Source organism: Eptesicus fuscus, chromosome 4, assembly GCF_027574615.1.
Source record: "Eptesicus fuscus isolate TK198812 chromosome 4, DD_ASM_mEF_20220401, whole genome shotgun sequence".
Taxonomy (NCBI): Eukaryota; Metazoa; Chordata; class Mammalia; order Chiroptera; family Vespertilionidae; genus Eptesicus; species Eptesicus fuscus.
Genome location: NC_072476.1, coordinates 10,303,414 through 10,326,351, shown reverse-complemented (window position 1 = coordinate 10,326,351; position 22,938 = coordinate 10,303,414). Strand labels below are relative to the sequence as shown.

At 60.0% G+C, this 22,938-nt stretch overlaps 2 protein-coding genes across 3 annotated transcripts; one reads left to right on the top strand and one right to left on the bottom strand.

Annotated features, from left to right (window-relative positions):
- Positions 1-1,472: 1,472 nt before the first annotated feature.
- On the bottom strand, positions 1,473-3,548 carry METRN (meteorin, glial cell differentiation regulator). Its single transcript, XM_054714146.1, is given in 5 exon segments — positions 1,473-1,789; positions 1,882-1,955; positions 2,848-3,022; positions 3,025-3,172; positions 3,378-3,548. Coding segments are annotated over 5 exon segments (885 nt in total).
- A 6,872-nt stretch (positions 3,549-10,420) lies between these two features.
- Positions 10,421-22,330, top strand: FBXL16 (F-box and leucine rich repeat protein 16). 2 transcript variants are annotated; one of them, XM_008157645.3, is made up of 6 exons: positions 10,421-10,677; positions 17,543-18,201; positions 18,891-19,399; positions 19,674-19,758; positions 20,112-20,175; positions 20,475-22,330. In XM_008157645.3, the coding sequence occupies exons 2-6, from the start codon at positions 17,557-17,559 to the stop codon at positions 20,621-20,623; spliced, it is 1,452 nt and encodes a 483-aa protein (XP_008155867.2). In that variant the 5' UTR covers positions 10,421-10,677; positions 17,543-17,556; the 3' UTR covers positions 20,624-22,330. The 2 variants fall into 2 exon arrangements, with proteins under 2 accessions (XP_008155867.2, XP_054570547.1); XM_054714572.1 differs by lacking the exon at positions 20,112-20,175 and having other exon boundaries at positions 20,475-20,528.
- Positions 22,331-22,938: the final 608 nt, after the last annotated feature.

The window sequence follows — 22,938 nt, the reverse complement described above, 5'->3', positions numbered from 1 at the left end:
AAAGCCATGAGCTTGGGGAGGTGAGGATGGCAAGAAGCCTCAGGGGGGGAGGAAGGGCAGAGGTGGGAGGAAGCCCCATGAGGCCTGCCTTCCAGGGTGGCTGTATCCCCCTCTCACCCTGAAACTCTCATCAGCCCCACAGTGAGTAAAAAGACAACCCCTCTCCCATGCATACACAGCTTCCAGGCAGCACTCCATGGAAAGTTCGGTGTCCCCTGAACCTGGAGAAGGGGTCCTGTGTATGGACACAGCCTTGTCCTTCTTCCAGAACTCAGTTTCTGTCTGAAACATGGCAGGACCCCTGGCTCCCACCCACACCCTTGGCTTCTTCCCCAGCGGGGAAGGCAGGTGAAGATGGGAAGCTATTTCTAGGGTTCAGCCCAGGCATCTCCCCAGACTTGAGCTTTTCTTTCCTGGGAATGATGGGGTTGGGGTGAGCAGAGTAAGCTCATTCAGGGGTCAGAAGCCCCCGCACTCCAGGCTTCAGCCCCCGTTCGTCAGCCTCAGGGCTGCCAGAGGGCTGCCAGCTTTGTCCAACATCACTGACCCTTTATGTGGCTGAAGCTGGAGGAAGGCAGGGGCAACAACAATGGGGCCAACCCTGACCAGTTTGGCTCAGTGGATGGAGCGTCCACCTGCAGACTGAAGGGTCCGGGTTTTGATTCCAGTCAAGGTCACATGCCCGGGTTGCGGGCTCAGTCCCCCGTAGGGGGCGTGCAGGAGGCAGCCTCTCAATGATTCTCTCTCATCATTGATGTTTCTATCTCTCTCTTCCTCTTCCTCTCTGAAATCAATAAAAATATTTTTAAAAACAAACAAAAATTGTTTTAAAAAAATGAGCGTGTGAATACATCAATGAGCAAATGAACAATTAAAATAACTTTATAAAAAATGGGGCCAGTGGTGGGAAATGCTCCTTAGAGGAACAGCAACAAGCAGGACCCCACAAGGGAGATCCCATGGGCTCTACACCACATCAAGATGCTCAGCCAGCTGCGGGGGCCTGCGGGCAGGAGGGAGCCAGGAGGACTCTGCTGGGCTCCCGCTGAACCAGAGAGAAGCAGGCACCCAGTCAAACTGCAGCCCCCTTCCTCCCAGGCTGGGGGTGGTGTTGACCTTCCTGCCCCAGGGGACACAACCTGCCTCAGACCCTGGGAGTGAGGTCCCCTTGTCCACTCCCGCTCTGAGCCTTGGAAGCACCTGACATTGGGGGCAGGAGCAGCAGAGCCGAAGCTCATGTGGGCGGGCAGTCCATACACACCCCACCCAGCAGCGTCCCCTCTCCATGGCCATGTGTAAAGTAGGCTGGGCTCAGGTACAGGACACTCGACCTACATTGACTACTGAAATCAATATTCTTATTGGTATTGCCACTCCCTCAGAAGCAGTTGGTACTGTGATGCCCTTTGGAAACCTCCCCCTCCCCCCCAACCTCCTCCTGGCCTCTCTCCAGAGCCCTGCTCCCACACCCCTCAGTCCAGCGCCACTTCAAAGGGGCAGAGGTGGTTGGTATGGGCAGCTGCATAGGCACGGCTGAATTCCTGAAAGCGGGGTGCACAGCCAAGCCAGGCCACACCAAAATGGCTCCAGCCCATGAAGAGGAAAGTGCCAGGGCCAGAGCAGACACCACAGCGCAGTGGGGTGCGAATGGAGGCCTGCACCGGGCCCCCAGAGTCCCCTGCCTGGAACAGCGGCAGTGTCTGGCGGAGGACACGGACAGCTGCCACAGTGATAACAGACTCCTGCAGCTCTGTGTCGTGGGCAATCCTGTGGATGGTCCCATGGATCACTGCAGGGAGACATTGGCCAGTGGCTCGCATATAGGGGAGGGGAGGCCCCAGGCTTCCCCCTCCGCCCCATTGGTGTGACAGACTCTCTCACCAAAGTCGCTAGTGCACAAGGCCAGGAGCAGCTGGGTGTCATTACCGGGCCTGCAGGCACGGGCCTGCAGGCACCTGCGTGCAGGGAAGATGGTCAGTGTAGGTCCTGCCCTCTTCTGGACCACCCAAGGCCTCCTCCCACCATCCAGAGGCAGGAGGGTGACAGCAAATGACCAGACACCCGCTCAGGGCCATGAGGCAGTTGGGATCCCAGGGAGCACACGTGTACAAACCCTGAAGACCCCCAACCCTGAAGACCCCCTGCATTCGGGGTGATGCTTGCAGGCTCATGCATGCACCCACACACGTGCATAGACACAGGCCTGAGGGTTGTGCCTAGCACACCCCACCTGAAGCTCAGTGTCCTGATGCATGCTCTGGCTCACCGATCTTGCATATGCAGTAACCCCTATGGGCTCCCAGCTGTCTCCAGGGCCCAGTCACCAGCGTGAGAGCTGGGGGGGGGGGGGGGGGGGGGGGGGGGAGCAGCAGTAGGATATGGTGGGCACGGAGCCAGGAGGCAGAACAGAGACACTCCACCCACTATGGGGTCAGGCTCCAAGTTCCAGGAGAGCAAAGAGCTGGGCCTGCTGCCCTGCAGGGAGGTGGGGCATCTCCATGGTGACAGGCTCACACTGGACTTTTGTTATATTGGGATGGGGGAGGGGAGGGAGGTCGACACTGGAGGTTTTGATCCCCTCGCCTGCCCGACCATCAACCCCAACCCCTTAGGGGCTAGGGACCTGGGTTGCCCAGACTGGCCTCCCCTTCCCCCTATTCTGTCACCTGCGGGCTCTTTCCCTAAGATGAGTCATTGCCCCTCCCCCCGCTGGCCTGTTCCGGCGCTGCTCTAGCTGTGTGGCCTCTGAAAAGCGCCTCAGTTCCTCCCCGTGAGGTGGGGACCACAGGCATTTCCCACGTGGCCCGGGTAGGGTGCGACTTCGCTGACTCCCACCCGGTCCGTCACTCACCATCCGCGCCCAGACTGTGGGCCTGCGGAGGCAGCTCTGGACGCCAGTCCTCGCGCAGCTCCAAGCGGAAGGAGGCCACGCGGCGGCTGATGTCGCGGTGCGGGGTGGCCTGCAGGAAGGGGGCCCCACGCTCGCGAGGACCCCAGCGCACGCATCGGCCCGGACCGGGCGCTCAGTCAGCAGCAGCTCCAGGGCGCCGCCCGCCCGCTCAGCGAAGACCTGCACGCCCGCCACGGGCCTCACAGGCTGCAGGCAGGCGATGCGGGGCCGCGCGCCGGGGTCCGAGCCGCCCAGGGTCAGCTGCCCCGCGCTGCCGGGCTCCTGAGTCGGGCCGCTGGGGACAGATGCACGGGACTGAGCCGAGGTCCGGCGTCCACGCCCAGCGCAGCGCCGCCCCGGCGGCCGCTACCCGCAGCCACACAGCTGCGTGCGCTCTGTGAAGGAAACGGAGGCCTGGTGTCCTCTGCACTCCGAAGGGAGGGCCGGGATGCAGTGCGGGGAAGGAGCGCCCCCGCCCCAAACCCACAGGGCGGGCTCCACCACCCCGCAGGCCCCGGCTAGAGAAGAGCGCGGCGCCAGGGCTGGCCGCGGGGGCAGTCCCTGCCCTCCAGCTGCGGCCGTCCTCCGGGAAGCCGGCGCGGGCGGCCGCGGCCCAGAGGCCGCAGCAGAGCGCGCAGAGCAGCGCATGGGGCGGCATGACGCCGGGACAGAGCGGCGGGAGCCGCCGGGATCCCCGGCCCCGGCCCCGGCCCGTGCCGCTGGCCGCTAGGGCCGTGCGGGGCGGCCGAGCTGCAGGAGGCGGGCTGGGCGGGCGGCCAATCGCAGCGGCCCCGGAACTTTCCGCCAATCGCAGCGGCGGTCGCGGGAGCGGGGACGACAATCCAGGGACCTCGGAGACCCGGGGATTTAGGGGTTTCCTAGCTCTGCTTGCTCTGAGTCGCCCCCTCGAGGTGCCCCGCCCCCGTGCACCGTCCTGGTTAGCCTGCTGTCCTCTGAGCCCTTGGCCAGGGTGGGGGTGGGTTTGATGCCCACTGGAACGGTGGGGTGGGGCCGTTTCATCACGGGTGGCCCTTTCCAAGATTGGGACCTGGGCTCTCAGCCCCCATCCCGCCCCAATCTGGACCCAACCAACCCCAGGAGGCGACAGATAACCAAGGGAGGTGTGGCCAGGTGCTTGGGCTCCTGGCACCTGTTGCAGGAGCCGAGGGGCAGTCCTGAGCCACAGAATCAGGCCCAGGAGGTCCTGACATGGGACCTTGAAATGGGGACCACTCTTAAAATGAAACCAGAGGAGTGGGGGCGGGGCACAGAGATTTCCCACAGCCAGGATTTCCTCTCAGGGGAGGGTCTGGGGAGTTGCTGGCCAATGGGGACTGGAGAGATTCCAGGCCTGGCAAAGACCCTGATGTGGGGGCCTTCAAAAGCCCTGGAAACCCTCAGGGTCAGCTCAGAGAGGCCTTAGCCACAAAGCCAGAACTCAAAACTCATGCCCAATCCCTTGGGGTCACTGAGAGCTTTAGCAGGATCTTTGGGAACCGGCATAGACTCTGTCATCTGTGGTGTGAGCTCTCCACCCCCACTGTCCCCAAACCCCAGCCCTCCTGCTACCCCTGGGCCGGACAGATGAGGGCAAATGGCCCAAGGGGAAGGGGGAGGTTGGAGCAGCTACCAAAATGATCATGCTACTGCCCTTTCCCCTGGTCCCAGGGCCCTCCCAGGCCAAAGAAGGGCGAGACACCTACAGGGCGCAGCTGGTGGGATGAGAACCACCATCTGTCACTACACAATAGCCAAAAGGTGGACACAACACAGTATCCATCAATGGATGAACAGATACACAAAATGTGACCCGTCCGTACAGTAGAACTTGATTTAGCCTTAAAAAGGAAGAAAATTATGACATACACTACGATATGGATGGGGAGTTAGTACTTTTTTTAAAAATATATTTATTGATTGATTTTAGAGAAAGATGAAGGGAGGGGTCAGGGAGAGAGATAAACATCAATTTGCTGTTCCACTTATTTACGCATTCATTGGTGGATTCTTGTATGTGTCCTGACCGGGGATTTGAAACCCACAACCTTGGCATATCAGGACAATGCTCTAACTCAGTGGTCGGCAAACCGCGGCTCGCGAGCCACATGCGGCTCTTTGGCCCCCTGAGTGTGGCTCTTCCACAAAATACCACGTGCGGGCGCGCACGTCCAGTGCGACTGAAACTTTATGGCCCATGCGCAGAAGTCGGTTTTCGGCCTGGGCGAGTCTATTTTGAAGAAGTGGCGTTAGAACACTCCAGGGGCCAAAGAGCCGCATGTGGCTCGCGAGCCGCGGCTTGCCGACCACTGGTCTAACCAGCGAGCGCACTGGCCAGCTGGTTTGGGCTTTTTTTTTTCAATTTTTTTTATTAAGGTATTATATGTGTACATATCTTACCATTGCCACCCCCCACCCCAGTCCCATATATGCCCTCACCCCACAGAGTTTTGCATCCGTTGGTTATGCTTATATGCATGCATACAAGTGGGAGTTAGTACTTAACTGCTTGACGGGGACAGAGTTTCAGTTCGGAAAGATGAAACATTTTGGAGATGGACGGTGGTGATGGTACTTAAACACTATTGAACTGTACACCTAAAAATGGTTAAGATGGTTAAGTTTTATGTTATGTGTATTTTACCCAATTAAAAATAAAAAAGGGTAGTCAAGGCCTCAGGCTGGACACTATAAGGCAAAAGAGGTGCTGTCGATGGAAGGGGGAGAGCACCAGATTAGCTGCTAGGGCTGCCCTTGCCAAGGTCGTGGGTCCGCTTATGGCTGGCTAGTCACTGGGTCATCGGCCTGTCCCCCTGGCCTCTGAGGCAGAGAGTGGGCTCCAGGCGCCCTCCAGTGGCAGTATGAAGAAACAGCCTCAGACCCACCCTCAGCCAGCCTAGGGCCCCTGGCTCCCCACCTCAATCCTCTCTCCCCCATAATGGGTCAGTCTGTGGGTGCAAGGGAGAGGTTCCTGGTAGGCAACCTGTTCCAGAAGGGGCACGTGCCTAGCCATGAGCTGTATCTTCCTTCCCCAGGCTTCCCCTTCCCCTACCCCAGCCTCTTCTTTGAGGGGTCAGGCGACGATGCAGCCTACAGAAGACTCAGACAGGGGCCACCTGTCCTCACTGTGGTGTTGTTAGCCATGGGCGTTCTGCTGCCTGTGGGACTGGGAGCCCAGAAGGCCATGTGTGGCCTTGATTGCTGTGTGTATAGGACCAGACTCACTGCAGGTGCCCAGTAAATATCTGGAGAATGAGTGTGTGTGCCAATGAGTAAACGAGTGAGTGAATGAATGAATGAATGAATGAGTGAATGATATCCCAAACCTCAGGAAAATCCCCTGATGTCTATGTTCAGTTTGGGAGCTCCTTTGCATCTCCCAGTTCCAGACCCTCAGTGCCCTGACTCTTCAAAAAGGACTTCCCTCCATTCCCACATAAAACCTAGGTCTTGGTAAGTGGCTGGAGCTGATGCTGGGACAAAGAGCAGTGTCTGACGTGAGCCCTGCCCTGACCAGTGCCTGGGACAGGTGGCACTGACCTTCAGCAGGGGAGGAAGCCTGCAGTGCTGCGGACACAGGCAAGGAACAAGGCAGGGTCTGGCCTGGATAGGGGCCTGGGGGAGCAACACAAAAGCCAAAGAAGAGCACCCCAAGTTCGGGGAACAGAGGGTAAGGGCCCCAAGGCCAGGAAGGTGGCAGTGGCAGGCAGGCAGGGACAGCCCCAAGCCCATCGGCTAGAGCAGCGGTCGCCAACCTTTCGGACCCTGTGGAAAGAGGCTAGTGACCCAGTGACTAGCCAGCCATTGATGGTCATATCTGCCAATCTCCCGCCCAGCCCGCCTCCTGCAGCTCTGCCACCCAGATTAGCCGCTGGGCTAGAGGAGTTTGGGGACAGCAAACAGAGCCCCTGTGGAAATGGTGAGGCAGCCCAGGGAGAGGGGTCAAGCCTTCCACTTGCCCAAGACCTCCCACCTGGACTCCCACTTCAGCAAAAGCAGGGAAGAGGGAGAGATGTGGGCAGAGCAGAGGCCAGCCCCACCCATGTCACCAGCGGAGACTATGGTCACCCAGACCCCAGAAGCCAGGGCCACCTGCACTCCTGGGTGGGCCTGGGGGCCAGGGACAGCAGGTACAGTTTCCACAACTGAGGGCCAGGGGGTGCCAGGAACTCTCCAGAAACTGGGTCACCCAGTGATGTGCTCTGATGGTGCCATGAACACGGGCCTGGATCACCGCTGTCCAGCCTGACCTAGGGAGCCCCAGGGTGCTGAAGTGACCAGCCCTCCCAGAGACCCCATCCGGGAGATGGTCATATCTGCCAACTCTTCCAGGCAGCCTGTGCAACCTCTGGCTCCCCTTCACCTGCACCCCACTCCCCCACCCCCACCCCCACCCCAGGCAGAATCTGGCCTTGCCACCTATGATGAGCCTGCACCTTGGGACATGGGGCAAGTTTCCTGTAGCCGGGATATTTTCCTCCCTTTGACAAGAAATACACACATACACACCTTGCATCTTCTCCAGGAGCCAAAAATGCAGTTGCGACTGATTTGCAGTTGAACTAAAAATAACTGCCAGACTCCAGCCAGGACTGGGAAAATATCCCATTGCTAGGAGACAACCGTTACCAGGAGACTGCCATTGCTAGGCGACAGGGTTGCCTTGGAGACAGCTAGGTCCTGAGTCATCCTCAGCCCTGGCTACTCCACTCCCCCAACCCAGTGCTTCCGGTAGGTTGGGCCTGGGTCCCAGGAGGAGGGAGAGCAGGGAGCAGAAGCTAGAAGACAGCAGAGACCCACCACCTGCAGTTGGCCACCACGGCCACCCCAGGCTGAGAGGTTCTCATTCCTGTGGGCATCTATTCTGGCTGTGGAGTGTTGAGGAGCCAAACACATCTGTGGCCTGCCCGCCCCCCCAACAAGGACCCCTGCCTCTGGGTGGGGCCTGAGGCAATGAGGGGCACCGTGTCCATCTCATGGCTCCATAGCAGGAGGCTTCAGAGCTAGCGTGATCACTTCGGGCATGAGGCACTTACCACCTGTGCTCTGCTGGGACCTCCAGGGCACCGCTGGGACCCCAGGCCCATTTCCAAGGAGGGGAAGTACTTGCCTGAGGCCCCACATAGGGAGGGAGTATTTGGGCCTAGGCAGATGGCTCCAGGGCACACATACCACTCCAGAGCCCCCAAGGAAAGGCCTGATGACCTCCTGTGAGGAGAATCAGGGTGTTTCAGAGCCACTGCCTCAGGCCTTGATAGGCATGCCCATTCCCTGATGTGACAGTGGCTTCCTCTCTCTTAACCCCAGGATGTACCAACAGCCTCACTCCCCCTGACTCTGGAGCTGGAATCCCCCAGCAGCCTGGACTGGGGAGATTCCTTTGTGCCCAGGCATGAAGACAAGGGAGGGGTACTCCAGGTGAGAGATGCTCCAGGTGATGGACGTAGTACCCTCCTGGCCCTACAAGAAGGCCAGTGTAGCAGAAGCTCCAAGAATAATGGGCCAGGCTGTGGGCGGACAGTCCTGGAGTCAGGGGGCTTCGCAGGCTGCAGGACAGAGCCTGGGGAGGGTGGGGACCATATCTGCACTATAAAGGAATCCCTCTGCACCGGAGGGAACAGGTGGGTGGCAGCAGGGTTAGACCAGTGAGGCGGTAGGTACCATCAGGCATGGAGGAGAGAGACACCTGGCACAGGAAGAGGTGATGAAGGTAGAGAGGCAAGTCTCCACAGAGCCAAGTCTCAGGAGGCAGGCCTTCCCCCGTGTGTTTCAGATCCCTTTTGCTCTTCATTCAGATTCTCCCAAGGCAGGCAGGCTTCCCAGGTCCCCGAGAGGGCACAGCTTGCCCTCTCCCTGAGGCCCTCACACCTGCTGCGGGGCATGAGCTCCTCCCCGCCAAGCCTGACATGAAACCCTGCCTGCCAGTCAGGACAACGTCCACATCGGGGTCCACACCAGCTTGTGCCTGTGCGTATGGGGTGGAAGCTGAACTGGAAGGACAGCCTGCCAGACTCCAACACCGGCGGTGACTGGATGGGCTGGACAACTCTTTTCTCAGTCACTCAAAACGTCTTCACGCGTCGCACCCTGCGTGCCCACACCAAGCCTCCTCCTTGATGCATTGTCGGTACAGGGGCAAGACTGATTCTTCATGTCACACCAGAGAGCTGCCTTCACCCAAGCCAGTGTCCCACACAGCAAGAACAGCACCCACACCCAAAACCAGCCAGGGTCCAGCCAGCCTGGTTCCCCCTCCCGCCGCCCCCATCTTCACTGGGTCCTGCTTCCAGTCATTAAGCTGCAAACACCAAACACCAGCCGGCTTCATATCCCAGCCCTGAGGCTTTCCCGGACGCAAAGACTCTATTTGGTCCCTCCCGGAGCAGAAACCTCAGGCTGGATACTGTTAGCTTTCGTCCTCCTCCCTGAGCCAGCAGGGAGCCCTGGCATCTCCAGTGGCACAGACAGCCCTCCACACCTACCTGCCACATTCCATCTCCTCCACCATCTCTCCCAGCCTGGTCCCTAAAAAGCAGCCGCCACCAGAGCCTCCAGTCTACTCCAAAGGGAACTTGCCAGGCTTCGTAGGCCTTAGGACCTTTGCACCCGGGACCACTTCACCATCTCACTCTTGGGGTCTCAGCTCCAACGTCATGTCTTCAGGAGCCCTACCACCCCCACCCTGGAGGGGTCACCATCACGTGGCCCTGTTCAACGTGCATTGCACTCAAAATAGTCCCTCTTTGAAACGATCTGTTGTTCTTCAGCTCTGAAGGGGGGGGGGGGTGTCTCCCACTGAGGGGGGGCTCCTGGACCTGACACTCAGCAGGTGCGCAGGAGACGTCAATGCCTTAAAGGGGGACTGGCTGACCGCTCCGCAGGAGGTGGGGGGTCAAGGTAGGGAAGGGGAAGGGTTGGACCATCCTAGCCCCCGCAGGTGGCAGCCAAGGGTTAGGACGCACGGGGCCGGCCCGGAACCCCATAGGACCAACCGCGCACCCCTGGGCTAACCGCTAGCACCTAAGGGCTCGAGTCGTCTTTGCACCGCAGGATTTGGGGTCCCCACCGCTCCGCGCAGGCATGGCTAGCTCCAGAGCCGCTCTCCAGCCTCGAGCCCTGGCCTCCCTTCCCCTCCTTCCCTCTCTTGCCCTCCTCTTGCCCTTCCCTTCTGTCCCCGCGCAGCCGCGCGCCCGTGTTTGTTATTGTGAGGGCGCCCGCGGCGAAGGTGGGGGCGGGGTGCCGCCGGAACTGGCGCGTGCCCGTGGGCGCCGCGGCGGGAGCGCGCTGTGTGCGCGGCGGGGCGGGGCAGGGCTCGGCATCCTCGGCCCTCCCGCCGGGCTCCCCAACCCGGATTGGCTCCCGGAACCGGGAGCGCGCGAAGGCGCGGCGCGTAGGGCCGGGCGGGGGCAGGGGGGTCGCGCGCGCGGCGCCGCCGGCGACCGCGGAGGAGCGTAGGGAGGAGGGGGGAGGAGGAGCGCGGGGAGGAGGGCGAGGGGAGGGAGAAGGCGCCCGCCTGGCTCCCTGCAAAGCGGCCTTATTTATCTGGGCACAGCCTCAGCCTCCCCGGTGGGAGGCTTGGGGCAGCCGATCCTCTCCCACCGGGGAGCTCTTCTGGGGTGAGGCCGAAGTGGCCAGCCAGGCCGGGGCACCGGGCGCGGGGTGCGGCCGGGCCCTGCCGGCCAGGCCAGCACCTCCGCCGCCTTCCCGCTTCGCCGGCTCTCATGCCGGGCTCCCAATGACGGGAGGAAGCCCGGCGAACAGCGTGGCATGAGCCAGGAGCCCGGGCCGAGGTAAGGTGTGTGCTCCCGGACTGGCTGCGGGGTGGGGTGGGGGGCAGGCTACGCAGCGGAGGCGACCACAATGCGAGGGTGGGGAGGGGGCTTGAGACAGTGCTTCTGTCACCCCTGAAGGCTTATGTAACCACATCCCCTTCCCCGGCCTTGGCTGCTGGGCGTCGGGCCCTGTCAGACCTTCCCACAGCCCCTTACCCCAATGGATGGCCTGGTTGAGGCCCACTCCCCATGGCAACTGGACCAAGACTGTGGGTCGGTGCTACCTGACAGTGTCCCCTGGAAGCGGAATTGCAGGCCCCCAGCTCGCCTGATTGGGTGAGGTCCTGGACCACGGCTGAGCTCTGTGTTCCCGGCCTCAGCACCACCAGCCCCTTGGGCTGAGAGAGGTGTTAGATACGGTACACTCCAGGTGGATGCCTAGCCTGAGGGCCTATCTGCCTCTGGACACCTTCTGGCCCTGGGCCTGTATGGAGCTGGCACAGTGAGAGGAGGGGACAGGAGGGGACTGAGCACATGCCTGGTTCTGGAGGAGGGGTCAGGCCTTAGCCAAAGCTGGAGGGCCTCAGAAGGGGAAATGAGTACCCTGAGACTTGCTGGGGAGGGGGGCCTGTCCTCCTGGAGTTTGAGCAGGTGGGGAGAATGGAGCACCAATCACCCCAGAAGGAGAGAAGTCCTGGCTATTGGAACCTCAAGGAGCCAAAGGCCCAGTGGCCACTCCTCCAGCCCCTCCCTTCCTCTGCACAGGCAGCCTCCCCTCCGTGGAGAGAGCAGATGGTGGATGCCACCTCACCTGCCCCCTCCAGCATGCCCCTCCCCACACCGCCACCTCCTAGGGCCCAGTGACCAGAGTCAGTTCAGGCCTCCCTGGTGCCAGGCAGGCCCTGGGCCCCTTCTTCCACCAGACTCCCTTGAAGGCTGCTGGACAGCAGCCTGGGTGCAGAAGGCCTGAGAAGTCTGGGGTCCCACAGGCCAGGTCAGAAGCCTGATGGAGACCCCTGGGTTCAGCAGGAAGTGGCCACAGGGCTGGACTAGAGCTGTCTGGAGAGGAGCAAAAGGCATGTCCCAGTCATAAACATGGGCGGTGCAGGGTGGGCTGTTCGGGACCCCAGGACTAGCTCCCCCAGTGCTTGCCGCCTCCACTCTCTGGCTCCCCACTTCAGCCACCCCTCACCTTGGGCCAGGCCTATGAGCACCTCTAGTGCTGGGGAGGGTCATGAGACATTTGCCACCCTCCAGCTCACACCCACTTCCTGGGCACTTGAGCGAGTCCTGTCTCCCACTGATGAGAAGAAAACAGGAGAACCTGAGGTTGGGGGACCTGGTGCCCTCCAGACAGCTGGGCCCAGGCAGGAAGGCCTGCACTGCTGAAAGCCAGGGAGACATCTCCCCCGGAGGCAGGGGAAGGAGCTCCTGGGCTGGCCTCCTCTGCTCCCGCAGCCCCATTTTGTGACATGGGACTCAGAGGCTGGCATGGGAGGAGTGCAGGTGGCAGTGAAGGAAGGTTTGTGGGGTCAGTGGGAGGCTCAGAATCCTTTCTACACGTGGACTGGAGGAACTTCAACCAGAACAGCCACAGAGGGTGGGCTTGGGCCACCTTCCCCTACTTGGCGGGAAAGAGGGGGAGGGATTGAGGCAGCCGCCCAAAGGAGCAGGCACTAAACACCCCCCCTGGGTGCTCAGGTGCTTCTGAGTACAGGGGCTTAGATGAGGCCTGAAAGCCCACATCCACTCCCCAAGCCACCCAGTCTCACATGGCTGAGCTGCCCTGAGCTTGGCCAGAAGACGGTTGGAGCATGAACTCCAATCCCTCTTGAGGCCACGTGCTCCCTTCTCAGAGCCCCTGGTGCATGGGAGGGGCAGCCTGCACCCCAGAAGCATCTCTAAGCTGGGGGCGGGAGGGGAGCGCTGCGGCTGGGACATGTGCAAAGTGACAGGGATGTGAATGTGCCTGAGTCACGGGGTTTGTCATGGAATGTGTCAGCCTGCACCACACCCCCAATCCCAAACTGCCCTGGTTGTCACCCAGCCCCTGGGGTTACCACCACAGATCGGTCTATGTGAGTTTTTCTGGCTACCCATGCCCTGCCCAGCTCCGTGGCTCTCAGCAGGCAGGGGGAACCAGGTGTTACTGGGGCCAGGCCCTCCGGTATTCAGGGCAGGCTCTGTCAGATGCGGGTGTCAGAGATGGAGGAAGAGTCCTTCAAGGCGGGGGTCGTGAGGGGCGGAGAGTTTCCCGGGAATGAACAATCCAAAAGAACAGTGTCCCAGTGGTGGACATGCAGCTTGCAGCCTCTGGAAGGAGATTAGGGTGTGACAGGGACAATGGTGGGAGAGACCACCAGCCCAGGGTTCTGATTGGGAGGGCACAGGTATGTAAGCAGAACAGGGTAGAGAAAAGAGGCCACAGGAGGTGTGCCTGGCCAGTGACAGGCTGGCTGGGGGCCCTGGGTTGTCCTCTGGGTTGTGCCTGGCCTGGGTTTAGGGAGTCAGACAGATGGGGATCTTGGCGTCAAATCCCAGATTTGTACAACTTCTGAAAGTTTACTCTCCGAGCCCTGCTTTCCCCACGAAGTCAGGTGGCTAGGCAGTGTGTGAAGGACTCGGAGCAGCAGTGAGGGGTGTGGTGCTGGGAAGAGCAGGACCGCTAGCCTCCCTCCCTCCTGATGGTGCCTGTCCCCTTCTCGTTGGGTCTGGCCAGATTATGGGGGAGAGGCAGCCAGCTTCCTCAACCCTGCAGTTCCCAAGGGGAGTCTCAGCCAAAAAGGAGCCATGAGTCATCCTCTTCCCAAGGGTCTGAATAACTGCAAGGCCCACCTCAAGCCCCAGGGTCTTGGGGGCCTTCTCAGAAACTCTGGTACCAACCCAACCAGTGGCCTCCCTCCTCTGTGGACACTGGCCTCTGTCATAACCGGGATTAATGAATTGAGTTGCGGCTCCCCCTCTGACTGCCCTCCTCTTAATCTAACCTGTCCTCCATCAAGCCTCATGGGCTTTAGGTAGCCACACCCCTTTCTGCATGACCCTGCTAACTGATTGCCAGTCCTCGTTCATTCATTCATTCAGCAAGCAAGCACTGAGAGGCCCCTAAGCCCTGGTGCCATCTTTCCTCAAGGAGCCCCCAGCCAAGGGGAGAGGCCAGTCGGTAGACAGTGATGATAGCCCAGCTGATGACTGAGACCCTGGAGATGCTTCCTCAGGGCTGGGGTCTTCGGGCCTAGTGTTGACCTGGGTCTCAGAGCCTAGCGATGATCTGCAAAAGAGGCAGCTCCTTATGAATCCCAGCATGGCTATCTGCAGACTGTCAGCCTGGAAGTCACAAAGTTCTGGAGGACTCCCAGGAGTCCCCGGGACCTCACTATGTTCCTAAGTCCACTCTGGCTACCATGCTTCACTGTAAGTCTGCTGGGGAAACACAGAGGCTCTCCCAAGTGGCACCCTGATCCAGCTCTGGTTGAGGCTGAGGGGGACAAGACAACTACAGTAATGGCCACCATCTTCCTCCTTCCCCTGGGGTGACCCCAGGAGCCTCAAGCTCTGGGGACCTCCCCTGTAATTCTACTCCACACTGAGGAACAACCCACCTGTGCTGAGGCTAGTAATACTGCAAGTGTGGCCATCTTTTTGAAAAGCCTCTTTTCCCAGCATTAGCTCCTGGTATTTATCCCTAAATGGGGAGGCAGCCCCCGGGAGACTGGCAGCTGTCCCTACCCCCTCCTGGCAGGAAACTCCAAGCAGGACCTTCAAGCCACACTGGGTGCAGCCACAGGTACCGGGAAGGTAGGGGCACTGCAACCCATCTGGCTAGGTGGATGGGGCTTGGGCCAGGCAAAGGGGCCCTCCTCGTCCTAGCCCTGCGTGGACCTAACTGGCAGGAAGACCAATCTCTGACCCTGAGCTCACCTTTCCCCAAAGCCCTGACCCCTGGGCCAAAGTGTGGCTGTTTCCAATTTTGAGCTACAGGAGGGGGTGGAGGGCGGTTCTCAGGCTGGGTCAGTGACGCTGGAGTGTGAGGAACAGCTGGAACACAGCAGGACCATGGACAAAGTTGAGGAGCAGCAGGGCTGCCTCTGTTAGGGAGGCAGTTCTGATCCAGGGCATGGGGGTAGGGGTTGGGAGGGCTGACTGACAGGCAAGGCAGTACCCTCTGGCCAGGGTTGGGGGTCGGGGGTGGGGTGGGATGAGGGGCAGCCAGGCCTCAGACACCTCCCTCCCCCCTCCCCAGGCTGCTGAGTGTCAACCTGGGCCTGGCCACTCCTTCTGAGGGCTCTCTCCCAGAGGCAAGTTTGTTTCCCCAGCTTGGCCCTGAGGCCCCGAGGGTGGAGATAGGACTACGGACGTGTGCAAATGTGAGCTCCAGTGGGGGACAGGAAGGGAGCCTCACAGTTGCGGGGGGCATCCACGTGCATCCCCCAACTCAGGCACTCCACGTGCACACCCATGGCTGGAAGCATTTTCAGTCTAAATCTGCTCTTGAGTTATTTCTCCCCTAGTGCCGCCTCCGCTGCCTCCTTGGGATCTTAGACGAACCGGGCGGCTTCTTTCCTCTCCCCTGCACCCCCTCCGCCTCCAGGGCCCCTCCCTGCTAAGCTGGGTTTGCCGGATCCATCTCCCACACACCACCACACCACCAGCCGCTGTCCGCGGTGGAGGCGGCCGGGCCTCGCCTTCGAGCACGCGCACAGCGGCTGCTTGGGGCGCTGTCCATGGTGCTGCACGCCGAGGGCCCAGCCGGCCCCGCCTCGACTGTGGGAAGCGGCCAAGGCCGGGTGGGCGGCGCGCCCTGAGGGATGAAATAATGGAGCCCTGCTCCGGGAACACAGAAGGTATTCAGGCTGGGGCTGCTTCTCTGCACCCAGCAGCCCAAAGGTGGGAGTTACCGGGATATCCTCTCCCCTGGACCCAGGAGTGGGGGCCAGTTGTGGCCTTCATCCTGTAACTCCATGAAACACTGCTGGCCACGATGGCCCCCTCCTCCTGTACTGGCATTAAGGGCAGCCCTCATGTCACACCACCGCCGCCACTGTGGGCAAACTAACTCCTTGGATCCTAATCTAAGCCCCCTCCCCCCAAGCTTCTCTAAGGCTGAAACCCATGATTATTCCAGTGGGTAATTGGCATAAATTATAGATGTCATGTATCAACCTGTGTGAAGTCATGAGCTACCTGGTCATGAGCCAGTGAGGGGCTAGCCAAGGTGTGGGAGCCTCTTCTGGGGAGGGGGGGGCCAGGGTGGACTCTAGCCTAGGGGCTCATGGCTGCCAGGTCAGGAAGGCTTTGGGGCCCAAAGCTGGGTTGGCAGTTATGAGGGCCATGTGTCCCAGGTCTGTGCACCCTCTCCAGACATGGAATGCTAGCCAGGGTTGTCCTGTCCAGGGCGTGGAAGCAATAGAGGGTGTGGCGCTGGAAAGAGCAGGGTAGGACTGCCCACTTATCTCCCTCGTTCCTAATGGCTCCTGTCCCCTTCCACTCGAGCAGGCCGTGGGGTTCAGAAGCAATTCCCGTGTCGTTTTCTAAGTGCGCATTGTAAGCCATGCACTATGCATAGCCCTTTGCACATGCTGTCCAATGGAGGAGGTATTGTCACCTCTCTGGCTTCTGAGTGAGGAAAGTGAGGCTTGGAGAAGAGAAGGCCTTGCCCAGGCCACACAGCCACGGTGGGGCCTGTTTTGAGTCCAGTGTGTGTGACCATTTGGATGAACACAGTGCACAGCCTCCTCACTGGATGTCCACTGTGAGAGTCCCACTGCCCCATCTCTCAAGGGCCATCCGTGGCCTGTGCCCTCTGACACCCATTCACAGACTTGGAGGCCTAAGAAGGGGAGCCAGGGTGGTTTCAGCCCCACTCTGGGGAGAGCCCCCTTCACATAGCCTTCCATAACCAGCTCTGCTCCACCACTGTGACCTTGTGCAAGCAATTCACACTGCCTCAGCTTGGCTTCCTCGTCTGGTCAATGGTCAGTCACCAAGCATCATCCTCAATGAACTAGGTGGAGGATTAAAGAGATAGTATGTGCCCTGACCAGTTTGGGTCAGTGGATAGAGTGTTGGCCTGTGGACCGAAGGGTCCCAGGTTTGATTCTGGTCAAGGACACATACCTTGGTTGCAGGCTTGTCCCCGGGTGCGTGCAGGAGGCAACCAATTGATGTGTTTCTCTCATATCGATGTTTCTCTCTGTCTTTCCCTCTCTTTCCCTCTCTCTCTCTAAAAGATCAATGGAAAAATACCCTCGGGTGAGGATTAACAACAACAAAAAAGAGATAGTATGGACAGGGCTCACTGTGCTGGCATCACAGCAATCTCTGGGAAGACACCTGCCCTTTCTTCGGGTAGATTCTGAGCTACAGAACCTCCTGTGGCCACTGAGATTCTCAGGGGCTGGTGTGTGAATCGCAGAGTACTGGAACTACTCCCAAGAGCCATGCCAGCGCCCACGGTGGAGAGGCCAGAGGCTGCCCTAAATCCTCTCCCTTAGTTATGCAGCCCCTGTGCAGTGGAGGTAGGCCTGGCAGGCACTGAGGGTGGGCCTCAGAGCAGCAAAGGTGAAGAGAACAGTAACGGGTGAGCGACTTGTCTCTCTCCACCTCTGTTCTCTCCTCTGTAAAATGAGAGCCGTTGTGCCTGGATGTGGAAAGCTCTGTGAGTGGGTGCAGGTTGAGCTCAGTGCACACACTAGGCGCTCAGAGACTGGCCCTGTCCTGTTGCTGCTCTGTCTGGGAGGGAGGCTTGCACTTAGATCCTCTTTGTCGGGTGGTTCTAGGAGTGTCCTGGGAGGGGCCCCCCGGGGACAGGAAGGGGCCCGGCTCGTTCTGCCCTCCCAGAGAGAGCATGACATTCACTCCTCACTCCGGGCCCTGTCTGCAGAGTGACGGAGGAAGATGTCCAGCCCCGGCGTCGACGGCGACCCCAAGCCCCCGTGCTTGCCTCGAAATGGCCTGGTGAAGTTGCCAGGCCAGCCCAACGGTCTGGGTGCAGCCAGTATCACCAAGGGTACACCCGCTGCCAGGAACCGCCCCTGCCAACCACTGCCCCCACCCACTCTCCCACCACCCAGCCTGGCTGCCCCGCTGCCCCGGGCTGCCCTGGCTGGGGGCCTGTGCCCCCCAGCAGGGATCCCCCTTGGTGGACCAGCCTCAGCCCCTGCACCTGGGCCCCCCGTGGAGCGGCCGCCACTGGCCACAGATGAGAAGATCCTCAATGGCCTCTTCTGGTACTTCTCGGCCTGCGAGAAGTGTGTGCTGGCCCAGGTGTGCAAGACCTGGCGACGCGTGCTCTACCAGCCCAAGTTCTGGGCGGGCCTCACACCTGTGCTGCACGCCAAGGAGCTCTACAACATGCTGCCTGGTGGTGAAAAGGAGTTCGTGAACCTGCAGGGCTTCGCGGCACGCGGCTTTGAAGGCTTCTGCCTAGTGGGAGTCTCCGACCTGGATATCTGTGAGTTCATCGATAACTACGCCCTGTCCAAGAAGGGCGTCAAGGCCATGAGCCTCAAGCGCTCCACCATCACTGACGCAGGCTTGGAGGTGTGTCCTGCTGCTGGCTCAGAAGGGACAGGGAGGGGGCAGGGCTGGGCAGCAGCAATGGAGCAGGTGTGAGGGGGAGGAGAGGTGGGGAGTGGACCCAGAGGAAGCGCAGGCACACAGGAGCAAGGTAGCTGAGGGCTGAGCCCATGCCCTGAGGGGGAGCATGGCTCTGGGATAGGTGAAAGCAGGACGAGTTACATAATTTGAGCAACCCAGTCCAAAATGGAAATGCAAGTGCCTTGTTCATAGATGATTTAGAATTTCAAGACAGTGACAGAAAAGCAGTTCATTAAGTGGAAGGTCCTTCTGAACACCGGCCCTGCATGCCAGTGGGGAGGATTCTAGAGGTAATGGGGGGAGCGGGGCAAAGGGCAGAGGTGCAGGTGGCGCCTTCCTTGGGATCTGGACTCGAATCATCAAATCATTAACATCAACTGCTCTGGGCACATGCTCTAGCCAGGCCATGGGCTCCCAGTTCCCTGTACCCTGCCTCCTCTTTTAGTGTGGGTGAGGTGTGACAGAAACGTGATAAAGTGCACTTGTCCAAGAGTACAGCTCCATGCATGTTTACACGAAGGACAGGGTTCCTTCTTCCCTATCTCCTGTTCTCCTCACCATGCCCCGGGGGGAGGGGCGCACCCAGGGAACCTAGGTGAGTTTGAAGGTCATACCTCCTGACCCACCCACAGGTGATGCTGGAGCAGATGCAGGGCGTGGTGCGCCTTGAGCTGTCCGGCTGCAACGACTTCACCGAGGCGGGGCTGTGGTCCAGCCTGAGTGCCCGCATCACCTCGCTGAGCGTGAGTGACTGCATCAACGTGGCGGACGACGCCATCGCAGCCATCTCGCAGCTGCTGCCCAACCTGGCCGAGCTGAGCTTGCAGGCCTACCACGTGACGGACACGGCGCTGGCCTACTTCACAGCGCGCCAGGGCCACAGCACCCACACTCTGCGCCTGCTCTCCTGCTGGGAGATCACCAACCACGGGGTGGTCAATGTGGTGCACAGCCTGCCCAACCTCACGGCGCTCAGCCTCTCCGGCTGTTCGAAGGTCACGGATGACGGTGTAGAGCTCGTGGCCGAGAACCTGCGCAAGCTGCGCAGCCTCGACCTCTCCTGGTGCCCACGCATCACTGACATGGCGCTGGAGTATGTGGCCTGCGACCTGCACCGGCTGGAGGAGCTGGTGCTGGACAGGTGTGTGCATCCTCCCCCACCCCCAGGCCATGGAGGGCGGGATCGGTCTGTAAATAGGGTGGGACTGCAGCTGGGTTGGGAGCGGGGATGAGGGGTTGGGTCTTCAAAACTCGGGCCTGGTGTGGGTGAGATGGGGGCTATGGAAAGGAAGGCTATTGTGAGTGGGGCAGGGGTGAGTTCACACCAGGGGACCCCAGGAAAAGGAGTAAGGGATTGGAGCTGAGGGAAGAGGAGTGTTCTGAAGGTGGACAGCCCCGCTCTGTTGCAACCACAGGTGTGTACGCATCACGGACACTGGCCTCAGCTATTTATCTACCATGTCGTCCCTCCGCAGCCTCTACCTGCGATGGTGCTGCCAGGTACCGGCCCTCTACGCCTCTGGATATTGGGAAGTAGGCAGGGGAGGTGGGGGGCGCGGGGAATGCCCCCGTCCAGACAGTCCTCTGATCTGCTCCCGGCCCACTCAGATCCTGTAAGGAAGTCTGGGATCCCTCCACACCCAGCGGCCGACGTAAGCGGAATGTGCGGAGTCCCCAGGGCCCTCAACGACATTCCCCAGCTGCCTCCTGGCTCCGTGGGGAGCGGAGAAACCCCCGTTTTGAACCCCGCTCCCTGCCCCTCCAGCAGCTCCAGGCCAGCGGCCTGACCCCAGGAGTGGGGCTCCTACAGGGCGCGAGCGGAAATAGTTAACTCGCTCCGCCCTCCCGCCCAGGTGCAGGACTTCGGGCTGAAGCACCTCCTGGCCATGAGGAGTTTGCGTCTCCTGTCTCTGGCAGGTGAGACTACCCCCGGCCGCCCTCCTGGACAGTGATCACACACACACACACACACCCCGGCCGCCCTCCTGGACAGTGATCACACACACACACACACACACACCCCGGCCTCCCTCCTGGACAGTGATCACACACACACACACTTTGTCCGCCTCCACCAAACCTGCGGGGTCCCTTGTGCGGATTTAGGTCCAGGTCATAAGAGGGAGATACCGGGCAGGCTCTAGCCCCGCCCAGCTCAGGCTGGCCCCGCCCCTTCCCCGGCCCCGCCCACTTAGCCACCGCCCGGTCCCCCGCAGGATGCCCACTGCTGACCACCACCGGGCTGTCGGGCCTAGTGCAGCTGCAGGAGCTGGAGGAACTGGAGCTGACTAACTGCCCCGGGGCCACCCCCGAACTCTTCAAGTACTTCTCGCAGCACCTGCCCCGCTGCCTCGTCATCGAATAGCTTGGGGTCTCCTCGCCCCCGTCGCTGGAACCCGCCTGGCTCTGGGCGGGGACCGAGGGCGCTACTCAGACCCCTCTCCCCGCACTTCCTTGTCCAGCACGGGAGGTCCAGCGAAGCAAGGGGAAGCCCTGCCCCGCGGCCCCTCCGCTCCGCTCCTGGACCCGCCCAGGCCGGGAGAACGGGGGTAACGGGTGGTGCCCGCCCCACGCACGCACGCACACTCGGGGATTTGTGCATGCCCCTCGTGCCCGCCCTGCACGCCCACCCTCCGCAGCCACTTCCCTTAAATCGCACGCCCACTGGGGGTGGGGGTGGGGGCGGGGCGTGGGCCTGGGAGGCGTTTTAAGCTCTCAGACAGCCGTCCTTATCGCCTTCCCCACCTCACTCCCCTCTGTCTCCCCGGGCTGTCCTCCCCGTCTGGGGAAGGGCCCAGTGGAATTGAGGGGGGCTGGGTCTCCCAGGACACAGGGGCCCGGGAGAGCCCCATGGGCTGCCTGCATCTTCCACCGCACCTCACCTGGAGCCCTCCAGGGGGTACGAGGGGAAACAGGCTGCCGACAAAGCCATGGCCCTCCGCGGAGCCCAAGTCCCACCCGCCCTTCCCCCACTTCATTCCAGCCTGACCTAAGCGACCTCCCCTCTTCTTTGGCACTGTGTGAGACAGTCCCCTGCTCGCCCATCCCTACCCCCAGGCCTACAAGTCCCTAGGCCCTGGCCAGACTGGGGCTGAATTAGGTTGGGAGTGGTGCAGAATGGGTGACAATGACCTTGGCACAATCAACATTAGCCCAGCCAGCTCTGTCCATCTCAACCCAGAGGTGGTACAGCTACCTTGAGAGACCCCAAGCTGGAGCAAGCCTCAGGGCCCACAGGCCTTGGGAGCAGTCCTGGGTGGACCCTTCACTGCAGCCCCTGTAGCTAGCTGGGCCCCGGCCTCTCAGTGACACACTTCACCTTGGGCAGGTCTCTATACATTAGAAACTGGAAAAGTGGGCCCCAGTCAAGGCTCAGGGTCAGCAGCAGCCAGCTTCCAGTGGCCAGCACACCCTTAGCACCCAGAGGAGGGAGGGCTCATTTCTAGCCACCCCCCACCCCTCCCCAGCTGCCCAAACTTTTGCTTGCCCTATTGGGCTCTGACCATGATCTGTCAGATCCCAAGACTTGGAAGTCCTAGGGGATGCTGGCACATCATGGCAATTGCTGAGGAGGGGGCTGGGACCCCTTTCCATCCCAACCTTGAACCCCAGGAGCTACAGTGCCCACACCTAATCTTGGGACATCCTGCCCCCCATCTGGTTGGAAGAGAGTAACCAGTTCTAGAGAGAGAGAGAGAACAAGAGATACTATTGAAGCATAGAAACAGTTCAACAGCCCAAAGATCTTTCTGCCCCTGGAGTGCTCACAGGAGGCTCCTGGGCTGAAGTGGTGAGGAGCCCGTTTCTTCAGCCCCTCCCACAGCTCCTTAGTGGGAGGTGGCAGCTGTCCATTTGTCCAAAGTATTAATGCAACTGAAGCTGTGATATTTCCAACGACTGTAGAAGGAAAGATTAAGGGGAGAGAGGAAAACAAAACCAACCAACCCCTAAAATCATTTTCTTATTGTACATAATGACCTCATTCTCCTGTATATGCGGAAGATATAACCTTATATTTGGTAAGTGTTTCTTGTGCTATTTTATCACGTGACCTGTTTATAAAAATATATATTAAAAAGGTTGTAAAAACATGTGTCTGAGTTGTTTTTAGGTAATCAGGCTATGATGGGGAAGGTATATCTGCCTGAGGGGCCTACGTCTCTGAATTCTTGTGCACTTCGCAACTTATCAAACTTGTTGGTTCTTTCAACAAATATAGAGGCTGGATGCCATGGTGCCGGACAGAAAACCCAGGACTGACCAACAGGAAGGTCCCTAAGCTCTCTTTGGTTCAGGGGGAAGAGACAGGCACTAAAGTCATTACACCTAATATTCCCTCCAAAATATCTAGGATCTAGTCCATCGTTTCAGAAGGGCAAAAATGAACCTTGTTTTATGCACAAAGTAAATGAGGTTAAGAGAGGGGCAGGCCCGGCTGGCGTGGCTCAGTGGTTGAGTGTTGACCAAGGAACCAGGAAGCCACGGTTCCTGGTGAGGGCACGAGGGCACATGGTCAGGTTGCACACATGCTCGTGTTATGGGCTTGATTCCCCGTGTGGGGTGTGCAGAAGGTAGCCCATCTATGATTCTCTCTCATTGATGTTTCTGTATCTCTCTCCCTTCCTCTCTGAAATCAATAAAAATATATATATTTTTAAAGAGAGGGGCAGGATGTCCTAA

What these genes read in the sequence shown, in the direction of transcription:
- FBXL16 (XM_008157645.3), top strand. Translation starts at nt 17,557, where the DNA reads ATGTCCAGCCCCGGCGTCGACGGCGACCCCAAGCCCCCGTGCTTGCCT. An exon ending in TCACTGACGCAGGCTTGGAG is followed by an intron (nt 18,202 to 18,890) that starts GTGTGTCCTGCT and finishes ACCCACCCACAG; the next exon opens with GTGATGCTGGAGCAGATGCA. An exon ending in GAGGAGCTGGTGCTGGACAG is followed by an intron (nt 19,400 to 19,673) that starts GTGTGTGCATCC and finishes TTGCAACCACAG; the next exon opens with GTGTGTACGCATCACGGACA.